The sequence below is a fragment of the Plectrocnemia conspersa genome, unplaced genomic scaffold (assembly GCF_051122295.1).
Source record: "Plectrocnemia conspersa isolate PC_06_02 unplaced genomic scaffold, ASM5112229v1 ptg000006l, whole genome shotgun sequence".
Classification (NCBI taxonomy): Eukaryota; Metazoa; Arthropoda; class Insecta; order Trichoptera; family Polycentropodidae; genus Plectrocnemia; species Plectrocnemia conspersa.
In genome coordinates, this window is record NW_028277170.1 from 4,284,926 (window position 1) to 4,302,552 (window position 17,627).

General features: G+C 30.7%; 1 protein-coding gene across 4 annotated transcripts; it reads left to right on the top strand.

The window, feature by feature from the left end:
- The first annotated feature begins 1,420 nt into the window (after positions 1–1,420).
- LOC148234065 (ras-related protein Rab-18-like) lies at positions 1,421–12,516 on the top strand. Of its 4 annotated transcripts, none has more exons than XM_088187379.1 (6): positions 1,421–1,494; positions 5,850–5,960; positions 6,033–6,200; positions 6,589–6,736; positions 9,977–10,099; positions 11,414–12,516. In XM_088187379.1, exons 2-6 carry the CDS (start codon positions 5,902–5,904, stop codon positions 11,495–11,497), a joined length of 582 nt encoding a protein of 193 aa, XP_088043505.1. In that variant the 5' UTR covers positions 1,421–1,494; positions 5,850–5,901; the 3' UTR covers positions 11,498–12,516. The 4 variants fall into 4 exon arrangements, 2 of the variants coding, with proteins under 2 accessions (XP_088043505.1, XP_088043504.1); XM_088187378.1 differs by lacking the exon at positions 1,421–1,494 and adding an exon at positions 4,052–4,340; XR_015809863.1 differs by lacking the exon at positions 6,589–6,736.
- Positions 12,517–17,627: the final 5,111 nt, after the last annotated feature.

Genomic DNA, 17,627 nt, shown 5'->3' on the forward strand with positions numbered 1-17,627 from the left:
TTGTTCTATTTATTTACATTAAATTAATACCATCGTGACCTAACAGGTTACCCCAATGCGTCACGATGGTCGAAAAGTTTATTATTTATTGTATATATATGTGTGTGTGTGTGTAATATATATTACATATTCCGCCTGGAGTGTAGATATGTTGCACTCTTGCCGGTCCCAAGCCCGGATAAAGGAGGAGGGTTTCTATCATGGAGCAAACCAACCAACGTGGATAAATCCAAATAGTTATGAAAAAATTACAAAGAAATAATAAATCCGCCTTGATTCATAATGACCTAGACGATCGAAATCTAGATAAACGATTGGACTTCAATTTTGGAAGCTGGAATGTGCAATATTACTACCAGGAAAAATACAAACAATATCGGAAGAAATACTAAAACTCAAGATATATCTAGAAGCCCTACAAGAAATTAGGTGGAAATGCCAAAACCGATCACCGGTTGTAGTGCCGTGGAAGAAGAAGAAGAAGAATATGTATATATTATAAATTATACATATAATTATATATAGTTAAATGTAACATCGTATCTTGCTATCAAGTTTTATTATTTATTATTTTTATATATAAAGAAATATGACAACCTTCAACAACAACCAATTGCAAACACCATTGATCAAAAACAAACGGTTTGGTTATTAGGGTTATTTTTGTGTACGATATATGTGATTTTGTATGCATCAAAGAAATCTTGTCGATTTGTAAATTTTTATAACAGGATGTAGTTCAGACGAAGAAAAAATGCGTTGCAGATTTATATATTAAAATTGTCTCAGTGTGAGCATGACCCTGCTTGTCGTTCGCTTGTATAGTGCCGCGCGCGTTCATGTGTGTGTAGGTGTGTGTACGCGAGCCAGCTTGCGGACCGACGAATAGATTTTTTTTTGTTCACTCCATATTTCCAACAATACGACTAAAAATGTTTGTTTATTGATATAATTAGAATGTTTAAACCATGTTAATCATACATATATAATTTTAAAATATAAAAATTGAGTATTTTGCCTGTAATGATGTGTTAAACAGAGTAAGTAGCCAAAAAATTATATCGCTAAAAACGCATGGCGTACAGCGAGTAATTAACAATTTACCGGTCGGCGGTCTAAGGGTTAATCATCGGAGGAGTGTTTAAAATTACATAATTTAGATTTGGGAGTTAAATATTTTGTGATAATATGAGGGGAAAATGTGTCATAATATATAAATATTGTGACTTTAATTATGGATGTCTTCCTTTAAAAGAAATAAAAATAAGTTTAAATTTATTATTGCGTTTTTTATTTATTATATAATTTTATCACTGTTTTAATTCTTTGATTTTTAGAGAGGAAATATTATTATGATTTTTTCTATTTATTGACAGCAACGGGTGCACGCTGGCAGCACTGACGATACTTTGGCCAAAACAGCGAACCGAGGATTTGACAGCTGCGAACGTCTGACAATCCAATTGCGCGCATTGAATGAGTTATCGCACTCAGGTATGACGTCGAATGATTTTGATAACATTTTTATTTTTTACAATACAACATTATAAACGTTAAGTATAACTGATAAACAAAGAAGCACCTGATGAGTCACCTTCTATTGTTATAACCTTCAAAATCATTCGAGTTAATATTTAATTACACTACACAAATACCTCACACTATGTAAAAAATTAGCTGTATCTGACGTAATATATGCAAGTTTAGCAGATGTTCAAAATAATTATTGAGGCTCGGACCGCTAATGGTTTTTGGTGCTTTTCAATACGAAAAAAGCACGGTTTTTTAACGCTTGATGTAAAAAAGTAAAATAAATTGTGGCACGACACATTAATATATAAACTGTTCAAATAATAACCCCCTGATTATGTTCTTTACATAATTCCCTAATACCTTGTTTTGCTTAACCCTTTGGACGCAATATTTGCATATTTAAAAAATTAAAATTTTAGTGTGACTATCTTAAATGCTGTAATTTTTTTTTATTTATTTAAGATTATATTTTGTTTATTCATCAAAAAAAGTTTTTTCTTCGAAATAATTTTTTTACTGATTTTTGCGTAAAGAGATAAAAAATCAATCAGGCGACTTAAGTAAATTTGTATGTTCAAAGAGTTAATAAAGAACTGAAAGTACCGTGTAAAATTTTCGTTGGAGCTCCTTAGGGACATGCAAATGATATTTACATTTAAGAAAACAGTTTCTCTATGTACGCTAATGACAGCCATATTTTACTTTAACACTTTAATAAGCTTTATGAACTGGGCGCTCCAAATGTCGTCTTGGTTATATGACGATTTTCTTATTAAATTAAAAGTGGATATTCAGATCTTGGGCCAATTTTTTTTCACAAATTATGGCAGGATACATATACATATAAAGTGTTGTTAAGACGGACATGAGGGTTTACTTAACACTAGATTTAGGGCACCCGTCAAATTTACAGGTTTCTGATTCGATTTGTATCAAACAGTATTTTTTCTATTTTTTTTCACGAATTTTTATATTTAAACAATGCAAATATATTAACACTATTTTTATTTTTGAAAATCTGATCACTATATACATATCTATTTTTAATGACACCCGTCAAATTTACGGGTTTATACCCGTAAATCTTGTGTTAAAATTTTTTTATATACTCTAGTTTCATCATTTGAACATTGAATATTTTGTGAGTAAATATATTTATTTACATAAAATTTATGATTATTAAAAAAATTGATGCACACATTGAATTGTGCATGTGTACATAAATTACTAAATGTACACTTGAGTAATTTAATGTCAACAAAAGAATGCTAACAATAATATAGATAATAGAGATGCATAAGTGTAACCCTTTTGATGGGTCATTGTTCTTGTGTAATTCTCCAATATTTGAACGACCCCCCCCCCCCACCCCAGTGGCATAAGCCGTTGACTTGTACAATCCTTTTCTATGCTCATAATGACCGCTTCTCATAACAATAATGATTTATTATTGAAACATTGCCAGCACTAAATATACTTGTTTACTCACAGTAACCCTTTCTATCTTAACGATAAATTTCACTGTAATATGAAAATGTCTTTCGAGATATTTATAATTATGTTTCTAAATTGTCAATGTATATAAAATATTATGGACAAAGATTTAGTTTAACTAATTTTGTTGTATGAATCGCATCAGTCAAGTAAATAATATTACGTACTGTTTATGTAACATATAATTATATAAATATAGTATCTACATAAAAAATAAATAAAATGTACATATGCTGTATACCTACTATTATACAACACCAGAGCTCAAGCGTGATGTCATCAGAAAAAAAGGATAGACTCATGTTTTTTATCGTTATTTTTAATATTAGAAATATTTATTAGTTTATTTTTAATACAATCAAATGTTATATCCCCACAGAAAATAATCTTAACAATATTATTAATATTTAATATATAAAATAAAACGTTGGTTGTTAAAATTTAAGAAAAAAAAACTGTTTGAATAAAAGCAAAAACAAAGAATTAAGTACTAGCTTATATCCGTTTCAAATACAACACGATCAGGTACCATTTAAATGTGTGTTTTTTTGCTTCTAAAGCAAATCTCCGATACTTGAGATTAGTGAAAATAACAATGTTTATATCTGTTGTGAAAATAATAATGTTTATATCTGTTAACATATATAAACGTTTTGAACGACGAAGATATACCGTATTTGTTAGGATTGAATAGTGCCTGATTTCATACATAGAATCTATAAATAGTGTTAAGTGCAAATAACAAAAATCTTTATATCTGATAAAGAATTTTAAATTATCTGTGGTAATCAGCGACATGGCGAATAAAGGTTCGCATTGCCTTGCGTGATCATGTGACATGCCCGTTTGTAATGTATTAATAAGTATTAATTTGAGTTACGTAAATGTAAATACTTACTTACAATTATTGAATGCATACAAAAGTCAAATGGTTTGTAAAGACTGCTTCATTAAACAATGCTAATAAGGACACGATTATGTTTTTAAATATATCAATGTTGACCCATGCACCTCGGATAATGATAATGCATTGTGTGTTTCTGTTTCTATCCAGTCTTGTGTGTGATTTTGTGTATAAGTTAAGTCCCGACAGAATCAACATTGGCCCAGATTCATCAATGTTGTTTCTGTCTCGATTGCGAAAACAAGTTAATTATATTTCAGATTTCAATCATTATTGAGATCCAACTCGCGCATAACGTGTCGTATGTGTCAGTAAATAAGTGCTTGTCAATAAACGTGTGCTTATAAATTATCATAATGGAAGTGAATCCGACTCTCTTCTGTCATTCGAGTCTAACTGATTCAACTAGGTGATTATTATATATAATATGTTTGTATCATCTGGCTTAGCGGATTTTGATGGTAAAATTCCAATTTTACCATTCAAAATATGATGAGATAACAATGAATATGACGCTTATTTAAGAATATTTTTTCTTAGATGAAATAACAACAGTTCTTTGACTAGCAATATAATAACTCAAATCCAAATTAGTGGTTTTTGTTAAGTATAATACAATATATAAATAAAAATTCGAAATGTCTGCCTTTTCTTAAAAATTTCTTTATTGTTTTAATCAAGTGATGTATATATCCGTATTATAAATCATTATTTTCTACGATGGGTTATATTTTTCTGTTAAAATATATTTTTTATTTTGCATTGAAAATAAATGTTTTTTATTTATTTTTTAATAAGTTCTTGGAGCAAGTATCTTTTAATGATTTTTATATATTTTATAAACACATGGAGTGTAAACAAACAAAAGTTTCTGAGGTTACATTTTTTTAGCTTCCATCAGCGTCCCGCACTCCAACCTTTTACATTAGGTTACTTTAGACAAAGTTGTATCTGATGTTAATTAGTACAGGAAGGCTTTGTATTAACAGTGTGATTTAAATCAATAATTTATTTTCTTATATATTTAGTACGCTTTTATACTGCTAATTTTCTCCATTTCGAAATTTAAAGAAAATTGTAATGGACATTATCAAGTTTTTGGCAACAAAAATAGCAAAATTGATTTATGAATCCACTTAACAAAGAAACCAGTATTCATGTTTGACGATTGGAATCAAAACTTCCTTAAATAAAATATAAATTTATGAGAAAAATATAAAAATTGTTTTTAATAAGTCTCAGTCAAGTCTCTAAAAGATGCAATGACTTTAAAAAAGCATATATGCTTGGTCTTCAGCAGCTTCAATAAACCAGTTAGATGATGTGAGTGAATAGACAAATTGTGTAAGTCGGTGACTACTACCTGAAAGACCTGGGTTTTACTTCCATTTGAACCCTAGGGCTTTTCAATTTCTACTATGTATTAGTCATTATTATATAATTTAATTCCTATCGATCATCACATATTAGATTAGTTTTCCTAGATTTTCTTAATCTCTCAGATGAATATTGTAATGATTAATTAGAATTAATAGAAAATTTAGCGTATTTATTTTTCCGTTTAATGCACTACTGTGGAATGTCAACGACGGTCAATTCTTCGCTGTGGAAAATTCGTCGTAAGTGCAACCGGCCTTAGACTCTCATTTAAACTATTTTTCTAAAATGTATCATACCTTACAAATCAAAAATATAACAAAATTAATTTAGCTCTCTATTAAAAAACTATTTTAAGTAGATATTTTCTGGAACAATATGCATATTAATGCATATATTATAATTATCAGAATATTTATGTTTCGGTTAGGTTCAATCAGTTTATTATGTCATACATTCGATATGGCGATGACCTCCGTAAACATCGTTTCCTCATTAAATGTATTCAATTATTAACAAATTAATTTTCAACATTTTAAAGGTCACACCTGCGGTGCATCTGTGGTAGCAAACACGTTCAAAACTGCTTCGAGATGACAACGGCGTGTTTTAAAGTGTTGATCGTCGGTGAGAGTGGAGTGGGTAAATCTAGGTCAGTATTATCGTGGGTACACATCTATGCTTTAAATAGTAAATTATTGCCATTTTTAAACTTTATTTTCAGCATTTGTGCAGCCTATGTCGACGGAAATGCAGCGTCCGAGTTGTCGCCAACTGTTGGAGTCGACTACAAATATAAAGTCATCAAAGTATACCAAAAGACTGTAAAATTGGGAATATGGGACACCGCTGGCATGGAACGTTTTAAAGTTTTGGTACCACAATACTATAGGTAAACGATCATTTGGCCAATATGTAAATTTTAAACTCATAGAATCCTGATTGCTAACTCTAATGAACATATTACTTATTTAAATGTCGTTAGTTTTATAAAATAAATTATTAATATTAATATAAACTATCTATTCAAACGAATTATTGTGAATTGCAGTCTTTAACCTGTTTCGGAATATTGCTTCAATAAAATATAATCGACAATATCAAAAAATCAGAATTTTTAATTAAATTAGATGGTTTTATTGTGATTTTGTAAATTTGTAGCAATATTTGTGCCTCACATTTAATATGTATATAAAAATTAAATATCCAAAATCAATTAATTTTTTAGTCAATGTTTTTAAATATGAATTAAAATCATCTTGTCATTAATTGTGTTTTAGAGGAGCCAATGGAGTTATTCTTGTTTATGACATTACGAATAGGAATTCGTTCAACAAGTTAAACATGTGGTTAAACGAGGTGCACACGTACGCGGGCGATATAAACATTGCTGGTTTGGTTTTGGGAAATAAGAGTGACGACGAAGAGGTACGGATATTGTTTTTAAGCAGGTTGTATGAACGGAAAATTTTGAATGCTTAAGTAGCCTATTCACAATAGAATTCTGCGTATGTTATATTTATATTTGCGATTATTTAATCAGCTTTGAGCAAACACCTTCTGTCCTGTGATTTTGTAGTGATGAAACAGGCACTATAAAGTGAATATATCATTGCTGCATATTGTTTTTAAGCAGATGCATTTATACAGTAATATTATAGTAGACACTGTATAAAGAATAAGTTGATAGATATAGATATATTTATCATATATGTGTTTGCGTTAATATAAATAAATGCATATATTCCTTGTAGGTTATAATGAATGTGTATAATTTCTTATGGTTGCGGGGCTATCTATTTATTCATAAGAAACATTTTTTATATTAATACTAATTGGTAGCTAGGATGTAAATATAGATAAAAATATAGTTTTTCTTGTATATCAGTACATTCCATAATTCATTATTGTAATCCTATGGTAAAAATTAATAATATCTTGAGAGCTCCTTATATTATGGTAAAAGCAAAGTGATTTAAAATTTACCATGGGCAAAAGAGATAGTCAGATTTTTTATGATCATTGGAAAAATTAGTCTTTTTGGAAATTGAAATCTTTTAAAGTTAAAACACCTCCAGTTTATATTATCACATTAAGCACATTCAGTTACTATTTAAATTACATTTGGAAGCAATGTTTTTATACATGTTATAAATAGTTTAATTTGAGGTTTTAAAGAATTCAGAAACTCATTGGAGAATTGTATAGTTTATTCGCTATCCATCACCGTATACAAAGCTTACAAATTTTTTTTCTTAAATGTACAAAATAAAATATCAAAAATGGCAAATTTTTTTCTTGTCCAAAAATAGTCATATCCGTTAATTTAGACATAATTTCAGATTCCTAATTGAAGTTAGTATTTTTAAAAATCAAAAAGAAGAGGTATTGTTTTTAATGAAATTTATTCAACAGCTTTGCTTGACATCTGTATACAAAATTTCAAGACAGATATATCATAACACATTGTTTGCGGAACACATAATAACGTACGTTTTTTGGTGACTGATGGTAGAAGTCGGGTAACGTATTTATAAGGATTATTTTTACGACAGATTTCATTGTTCTCTGTTAGATCACAATTCACGCTACACAAAGCATTTCTATATTTTCTTTGGATACAATTAATTGTAATAAAAATCAATATAGTTTCAGTTATATATTTTTTTGGCAAATAATGAACTATTATTTTATTTCACATGGTCAAATACTTGAAACAGATTGTATTTATGCCAGATTTTTAATGGGCTACTTTAGGCCCATTACGCACTGTCAACTAGTCGACGTCGAAAACATAGGCGATTAAGCCGAGCAACTTGACTTGAGCAGTATATCCGTACAGAATGGACGTCAAAGAAATTGCAATATTAGCATTGCTAATTTTAAAGATAAAAATAAAATAATAAAAGAAAATTGGCAGCATCCTTTGTTGCAATTATTAACATCACTTTTTTATAAAAAACCGAGTACCTGTTACCTTTAACGGGTACCCGGTTATTTTAATTTCAATATAATATTTAATTTCTCCATATGAAATATTTATATATCTCACACAATTTTTTAGATGCAAAATTCTCCGGTTATTTATTTCACAAACCCATTTTAAAATTAAGTGAGTAGTAAAAGCGATGCATTGAAAAAGGACATAGCAGTCCGAAGGTGTTATGTCCCTTTTCACATTTCGTTTCGGCATCGCAAATATGAAAAGAGCAAATTTTGCATGTACAATTAGCTGATATATAAAGAGAAGATTATAAAATTTTATGATACTTGCAAGTTTACAATCCGCGAGAGTTGACAATGGTTGGCACTTCATAAAGTTTCTTTTAATCCTTTGACTCATAGTAGAAACACGTTTTTGCTGTCAATATTGTATTAGGACGGTTAAGTCGTTTCACGTGATTTTATTTTAAAATAGGACGATAAGCAAATTCATATATTAAAATTATCCCACGCTCACGGACAAAAGGCGACATCAATCATAATAGTTTTGTAACAAACAATATTTTTATTCATTTTTCAGTACTAATTTTAATCAAAATTTTAATTTAACGGTTAAAATTTAGGAACCCCTTCCCATCTTACTTATATTTTTTATTGAACCTCAGCTTTTTGTTTCCCAAATGCAAATATAAATGTATCTGTATTCTGTTAATAAAATTAATTTAAATTAAGAAGCAAGAAATAATATATAATTATACATATTACTTCACAAGAAATTTATTTTCGTTATCAATATTCACTTAAAATTATAGTAAACAATTCTTTCTACTTTATATTATAGTAAATTTCAAAGTTTTGTTTAAATAATTATACACATATACATATTTAATTTTTTAACTTCTAAATCTACTGTTTAAAGAAAAAAATATTTAATTTAAATCATATTAATTATTTAGTAATTAATATGATACACTATATGCATTACTGTTTTAAAAATATTACTTTTTTGGGTAGTGAGAGCGGTGTATCAAAAAGGACATAACAATGGCTTTTCGGGATTCAAATGATTTTATAAAATGTTTTTTTTTGTGTCTAATACTTGAGACATTTTGTGCGAGCGATGTATTAGTCGCTCGTCGTGTGAAAGCGTCCATTCAAACCCGTGCATTTATAGGTTGCGGCAACTGGCTAGTCGCCTGTGCGTCGCTGCTGCGCAGCGACTCGGTGACCGTGTGCGTAAACACCCATTTAAAACTATAAAGTACAGTCGCCCGGCGACTAGTCGACAGTGCGTAATGGGCCTTAGTACTGCAACTTCTTCAAACCTTTTTTTTTATACCTGGATAAGGATGGCTCATTGACATGGGGTTAGCGAAAGGGATTTTTTTGTCACTTTTCTATTATAAATGGTTCTTCAATAGATCTTTGAAGTTTATAACGTAGTATTTGGTGAGTTTAGAATTTAAAATTTTATTAAATTATATTAGGTACATACTTGAGAGGTTATGACGATTTTTTTGCACGCGAATAATTTTGCGCAACACCTTAATTTTCACCCACGCCAGGTGAGATATTGCAAGCAATTATATCCGCAAACAATGTGTTAAATAGTAGAATATAATCATTAAAATTATTGCAAAGCGATTGTATTTCGCATTATTGTATAATTTAAAACTAATCAATTGAATTTATTGTAATTATTGTTTTTATTTATTGTCTATATAGAATCGAATTGTATCCTGTGAGGAAGGAGTGGAATTTGCCAAGAAACACAGAATGCTGTTTCTAGAAACCAGTGCAAAGACTTTGCAAAACGTCGATTTGGCCTTTGAAGAATTAGCACACAAGGTAAAGTGTAATACATACATAACTTGATTAAAAAACTAATATTAAACAATTTATGCTAATATTCAACATAAATTGACTAATTTTTTCATAAACTAGTTTATCATAATTTTAAATTATAATTTTGTTACTACAGATTTAAGCAGAGTGAAACCTACTGTTTATAATGTAGAGTACGCTCGGGATAAGGATGCCGGTTTGTTATTGTGTGCGTGTACATGTATATGAGAGGGAGAAGCGATGTAGCGTGTACTTCGTTGTCTCGCTTTCTCTTTTAAGGACAGTCGCTGATTCGTCAACGCTGGTATTCGTCATTAAAGTGCTGTGTGGCACGGAAGTTCGATCTTCTCTCGTGATTTATTTTAAATAATTTTGTGTTGATATTGGTTTAAAACCCAGATATGCCCACTGTCCCACGGGTAGGTCACTAAACTCATGCCACTGTTTTTTATTTATAAATGAAATTTTAAGAGAACAAAATTTCTTGGGCATATCTGGGTTAATTGATATCAAGGCTTCAAATATACACTGTAAGTTATTCATTCTTTTACCCGTGGATTAAACTATTTTAATTATTTTTTCATTAATCCTTACGTTGTTGGTTTTTTTTACACTATTCTCTGTAAGGCTTAAAAAAGTTATTATTCTTATCGTTGCGCGAATGGTAATTTTTTAATTTATTTAATGGATTCTAATGATTTAATAGAGTCGTCGAGCTATTAAACTATCTACGAATAATTTCTTTACCCATTTTATATCATTTTGCTTTTGAAGAATAGCTAAAGACTTCATTATTTTTTTTAATAGTGAAAGATTTTGAATTTTGCAAATATTTAATTAATGACATCAATGTCTTGTTTCTTCGATTATATAATATATTTTTCATTGTCCGTTAAAATTTCCAACTTAGCTCAGATGTATGTAAGTTAAATAAACATATATTTTCTTTTAAAATAAAAAAAATAAATATTCTGAGCGAACATAAAGCGAACATAGAGCGAACAAAAAAATAAATATTCTGAACAAACCGGAATCCTTATCCCGAGTGTACTCTAGTCAGTTCAATAATCTTATTTAGAATTATTAATTTGATTTTCGTCTTCAGAACTTTTCTTTTCCTTATTTACTTTGATTTTTTTAGTCTGTATAAATATTTTTTATAAGGAGATCCAGTATATTTCAGTTCAGGTCGGAATTCTAATACGTTTCATATTTGTTATTATTATTTTCGGATATCACTGTAGTGTTATGTAGATCATATGACGACTTAACAAGTGGTAGAATAGAGCACATGATGATTATAATTTCTAATTTCAGATATTTGAAACTAAACGTTTATGGGAGCACACAGAATCGACGCTCATAGAAGCAGAAGTCGCAAGGGAAAATTGCTATTGCTAAAGATATCTATAAATTATGGACCAAATCGTCACACTAAATGTTTTTAAATATTATTCATATACACTTATTAATGACAATATAGCAAATGTTTTTGACTGGATATGTGTGCTATTTTATTTTAAGGTTGTTAATTAGATCACTGCTTGTGACGCATGATAACATCAGGAAAGTGCCTCTGTATAATCATAATAAATATTGCATTTGACGATTATTGCCATACTTTAATTTTCAAATTGTATATAAGTGTAATATCATACATGAAAATATGAACTTTTAATGTCAATACATTACAAAAGAAATACTCCAGTTTATGTTTTTGTGTCAAATCATCCATTTAAAAAATATCGTTTTTCTACGTCAATAATGTTTTAAATTTGTTATTTTTTATATGTGGCTTAAACGTCAACACTTAGGTTATGCTCTTCAGGTTAAGTAATTGTCTTGTATAAAAAATAAATTATTGTGTATTGTGTAAAATAAATACATCTTCATAGCCCAAAGAAGATACCACTTGCTAGTGATTACTTTCGCTCGTTCAGATTGGCAAAAATCTAAAAAGATTTTTTTCTTTGTAATATTATTTTATTGGATCTGTATTTAAAAAAAAGAATAATTGCAACTATACAGTTACTATATTCTAGTTTATAGAAAGCTTATAAACATAAGTTTCTAATTGCATTAAATAAATATATATTTTAAGACACTCATAATATTATATTTTACTACAGAATAAATATTTTTTTCATTTTAATGACCAGCCACAACAATTAAAAAAGTTGATGCAATTATTCAAGAAATAAAAAGTACTAACATTAAAAATTACAATTGTAATATTTTATGTTGTGTTATATGGAAGGCTTATTTTTTCTTGCACATCCTAAAATGAAACTGGCCGATCATTCAGTTCATAAATAATATAATTATTGTTGTGAATCATGCAATGTTTTATATTTGTTAATGTTCTATATAAATGTATCTTATTGTAACTTTTATAATGTCTAATAAACATTTTGTATGTATGTATATGTTTAATATTTTAATTAACCACATTTATTTGTCATAAATATCGCTTTTATTTCACAATTATTTATTTATTGAAAAAGTGAAGATATTTATAAATTTAAGAAAATTATGATTAGATATTTGAAAATGTCTAAAAAAAGTATTAAATGTTTAAGCATGCTATCTGAAACATATGTATATATCTTACTGTATGCTTTAGTTAAAGAAAGAGTTTCTACAGTAATTACGTATTTTATTAAAATTTGTAGTCTAACTAAAAATGATCAAGTATTTTATTTCAAAGCACAATTGTAAGTTGTAAGTGAAGGTCGGCAGGCGAACAGAATAAATCTAAGCTTTCTCCAGTCTCTTTGTTGCTTACCTTAACGTCCACCACGAAATACACCAGAAACATTGACATTTTGCGATTAGCTGACAGCAAAATTATGTTTGTGTGTGCGTGCGATTGCAATAAGAAATTTGGTTGGTTTACAAAACTTGAAACACCAATGAATCATTTTAAAATCAAACAATATTACGTAAAACCAGTTTTAAAATAAGTTTTATACTAAAAAAGTAGAAACAGTTAGATTACATGCATTTTTAAAAGAAACTAGATATTCGTACTTTTAATCTCAAGGCAAAAAATCATAACTTTGTCATATAAACCAAACCAAAAAAAAAATTAACGATTTAATAAATAAACAAAAATATAAACATCAAATTTGTACAAAGTAATTAACTATAACATTTTACAATTAGATAACACTAAAAATTGTTTTACTTTGCGATCATTGTTAAAAAAAATCCATTCGAAGAAATGCTGTAGAAGCAGGTACATATGTTCAAACTCAATAACATTATAAAGTAAACTATTCGACAAGACGTTAGAAAAATTCTTAGAACTGCAAAACCACCTACCCCCAATTTAGAATTAGAAAATAACGAAAGTCAATAATTTTGCCAGCTGATAGAGGAAATTCATCAGTTATTTTAAACAAAAATGATTTTGAAAATTAAATATTAGGTTATAAATGAAAAGGTTTATAAAAAAGCATAACAACCTCACCTCATATATGTATATAAATTAAAACTAAAAAACTTATTTGCAAAACACCTTTTCCAAATGAAATAAAACACGAAATCATAAATTCCCAGGGCCCGACTGAAAAAATCATAGCAAGAACATATTCATAAAAAAAATCCACCTCAAATAATGAATCTAAACTAGACTACAGTTGTTTGAGATGTATGTATGTACTGATGTATTTTAGGTATAAGTTCCTTCAACCATTTTTATACATACCAAAAATAAAAAGGGCAGAATATTGCTTTTAACCCTTTAGACGCCAGTGACGTGCCTGCACGCCAAAGCTGTCGGACCGTCAAACGCCAGCGCGTGCAGGCACGCAAATGTTATTACAGACACATTTATTAATAAATTTGATTTTTTTTTCGTTAATTTAATACAGAGACATCTATTAAATGGAATGTGATCGTTAAAATGTGCAATTTTTGAACCATTCTTTTATTATTTACGATCGAGCATACAGACGTTGTTAGGGCTGCTACAATATTTTTTTTACAATATTAATTTTGTGTAAAAAAAAACATTTGTTGAATTTGAATTTTGTTTGTGTTTATATTAAAACATTATTGCCATATTTACTTTTTTTTTAATTTTTTTGACAAAGTTGAAATTTTTTAAATATATGAAGTAGCCGCCATTTTGATAAAAGGTTTTGATTAAAACAACGGAAATTATCGTGTCCCATACAAATATTAAAAACAACCAAAAACATATAATATAAACCACATACAATATAAATTACATATAATATTTGTGTGTGGCAGCCCTGACAGTGGTTTTTAAAACTTGTTATTTCTGTGCTTTTTTTTCACTTTTATGTTAAAATTAATAAAAAGGAAAGTAAACAGTGATTTTCCAGGTAAATAATGTTCCTCTTTCATAATAATTTAAAGGGTTGAAAATGGTGGCCTACAGAGCAAATTCATAGAAATTTGCTTGGCGTTGAACTGGTTAAAAGTACTACTTTATATGTAGTATTTTCACAATAAAGATTTTTCAAAGAGACAGTTTCGCACGTAAGGATATGCGTGTTAGTTAGTTCTTAGGTCTGAATCGAAAAACACGTGTGCTTGTGTAAAAGATTTATTGAGATCGGCGTGGTTCAATCGCTTCGTAACAACGATCGGAGCCGACTGCTGTCAAATCGGGGACATTCTCGAACGCTGTAAGACGGTGTTCGCGAATGCATACAAAAGGGGGAACAGACGTCAATATACCCCACACCATGAAACATTAGTTTCATAATGACGGGCACATCAGCGGGCCTTACAAGTGTTGGTCCTCACATTACAAACTCTGTGAGGACGCGATGTTTAAAATAATAACAAAAACAGAAAAAGTAGTTAACGCTAAACTATAATAAACATGAAGAAAAGATTAATGTTAGTAGCACAGTATAAAAAGGTTGTAAAAGATTTAATGTTAGAAACACGATATAAAAGTTGTAAAGAAAAGTATGTTACAGGTTCGTGCAATAGTGATTTTGTGTATATATTATTGCACACCATATACATTTGGATTGTTTGTACTAGATTGTTACACAATACCAACTGCAAGCATTCATTCATTTTTAGACAATAATAATTTAAATGTAAATTTAAACCAAATTAAATTTTAAAATCAGACATAAAATACCTACCATAAATAGTTAGAAAAAGGTTTGATACCCAACTAAATTAGCATTATTTGGTTTGCTACATGACTAAATTATAAATTTAATAAAAGCAATAAACATGATATGCATTTAAATTATCAATCAATGAAACATAAAATATCTTTCACTGCACACACTTACACTTCTGCCTCTATTATTTTTTTGTCACTACACGAATTAGTTCATCGGAACTTAGATGAATCATCTCGACGAGACTGATCACCCGTAGCAAAGATACAGGTCACCTTCCTTGACGACGCCTACAGCGGCTTTGTGAATCCAACTGCAGCCGTACTCTCCATCCTTGTATGTAGCTCTGACGGGTGCTCAGTGGACCACCAGGTCCAGAATTCCTGCACCAGATCTTGCATCTGATGGTACAGCTGCGTCCCCCTGTAGGCCGTAGCCTCCTGCTGTGGAAGAGCTGTTGAGGTGTGCCGATCAGGAGGAGGCGAAGGATCAGGTTTTTGAGAAACGGTTTATTTGTGCGCAAGGAAACAATCTTCGATTGTCTGCACATGATTTGTCACAGTACTGGTCTGCCTGTGCGGTACCGACTTGAATGTATGCGACGATGCAGGAGGGCAATATTGTAAGGATTGAGCTCGTAGAGTGAGGAACTCCACGAGTTGTCTGAGTGTAGGCAGAACGGATTCTGTTCGCCGACTCTCCTATGCCTGTTTGGACAGTTTGTCGAGACGCCGAACCACCATAGCCACCACCGTGGTATACTCGATGTCTTGCCTTAACTTTTTTTAGAGCAGTGAAGTTCGTCAGGACTGTTTCCACCAATTCAAATAGGGACTGCGATGAAGCTGTCTGAATTGGTTTCAGGTCCTGAAGAGCAGTCAGATGTTAAAGAACAGTTTGTCTAATAAAATCAAAACGGCCTAGAAGTCTTTCCCATGCGGAATTGTAGTTCTCGGAACTAAACTGAAAGAGTTCAATGACCCTAGCTGCGCTACCTAAAAATGCATTTTTTAGGTAACAAAATTTGTAAATTTCACTTAGTTCCAGGTTGTTGTGTACTAAGTGAGAAAAAGTGTCGCGGAAGGCCACCCACTTAGTCCGGGAGCCATTGAAAGTTGGAATGACCACTACTGGTTGCGTTTACCTGTACTGGTTAAGAATTGGTTCCCGTTGCGCTTCCGGCTGGTCTTTTAGCGCCAGTTTTGCCAGGTTGAGAATATCATAATAGCTATCTTCAAAAGTATCGACTTCTTCATCGTAACCCTCGGCATCTAGCAACCAAATTTGTTGCTGGACAGCTAGGAATCTGTCAGTGTATCAAAACTTTGAAATTTATCCCTTATCCTTTGGATATTGATGGGATCAGCGGTTAACAGTTTGCCAAACCTCGTTAACTCGCTTTTGAGGCATGCCCTGTGGTTGAACAACAACTCCAAGTTGTCGTTGACCGAAATTGATACAAATTATTTATATTAATTAAAATGTAAACAAACTATTTTTTGGAGAGGAAGTTGGGTTAGGATGATCGACACTAACCTTTCTCTTCTGCTGGATGCGACTGCTTCCCGGGACTCGGCGTCCTGGTGGTTTGACGGTAGCCTCTTGGGACTAGGCGTCTTGGTGAGGCTTCACGTGGTTTGACGGTAGCTTGCTGGGGCGCGCATTTACCGGCGCTCGATTGCGTCAGTTTCGGGGACCAGCAGGTGGACCCGCTGGCTCGTGCTACGGGCGACTTGACGCTCCCAAATTGCGATTCTGCGAACTCCCAAAATGGCGGTCATTTTTGATTTTAAAAATACCGTTACGGCAAACGGCGTGTTTTCGCAGGAGTGTCTCGACTGAGGCACCCGACTGGTGAATTGTCGTAACCTGACAGCTGTAGCGCTGCACAGCTCCGCGTCTCAAAGTTCGTCAGAGTCATACCTTCGCGACGTGTAAATGTCGTCTAACGAATCCGGGCAGAAGGACCAATATGTTGCGTGTAGGGATACGCGTGCTGGTTAGTTCTTAGGTCTGAATCCAAAAACACGTACGCTTGTGTAAAAGCTTTATTGAGATCGGTGTCAAATTGGGGATATTCGTAAGACGGCGTTCGCGAACGCATACAAAAGGCGATACTCATATCGGAATACATTTTCACCAGTAGATATATATATTTACCAGTGAAAATACATATTATCTGTCAGATGCTAGTAAAATTATATGATTTCAACTTTTCTATATGAAAATAATATATAGGTTTACATACTTATTACTTTCATATAGATATATGAAAGTGATAAGTATATAAATAAATCATGATTTATTTACATCAGATGTAAATAAATCATGATTTATTTACATCAGATGTAAATAAATCATTATTTATTTACATCTGATGTATACATATTATATTACAGGGAATGTGTATTTTT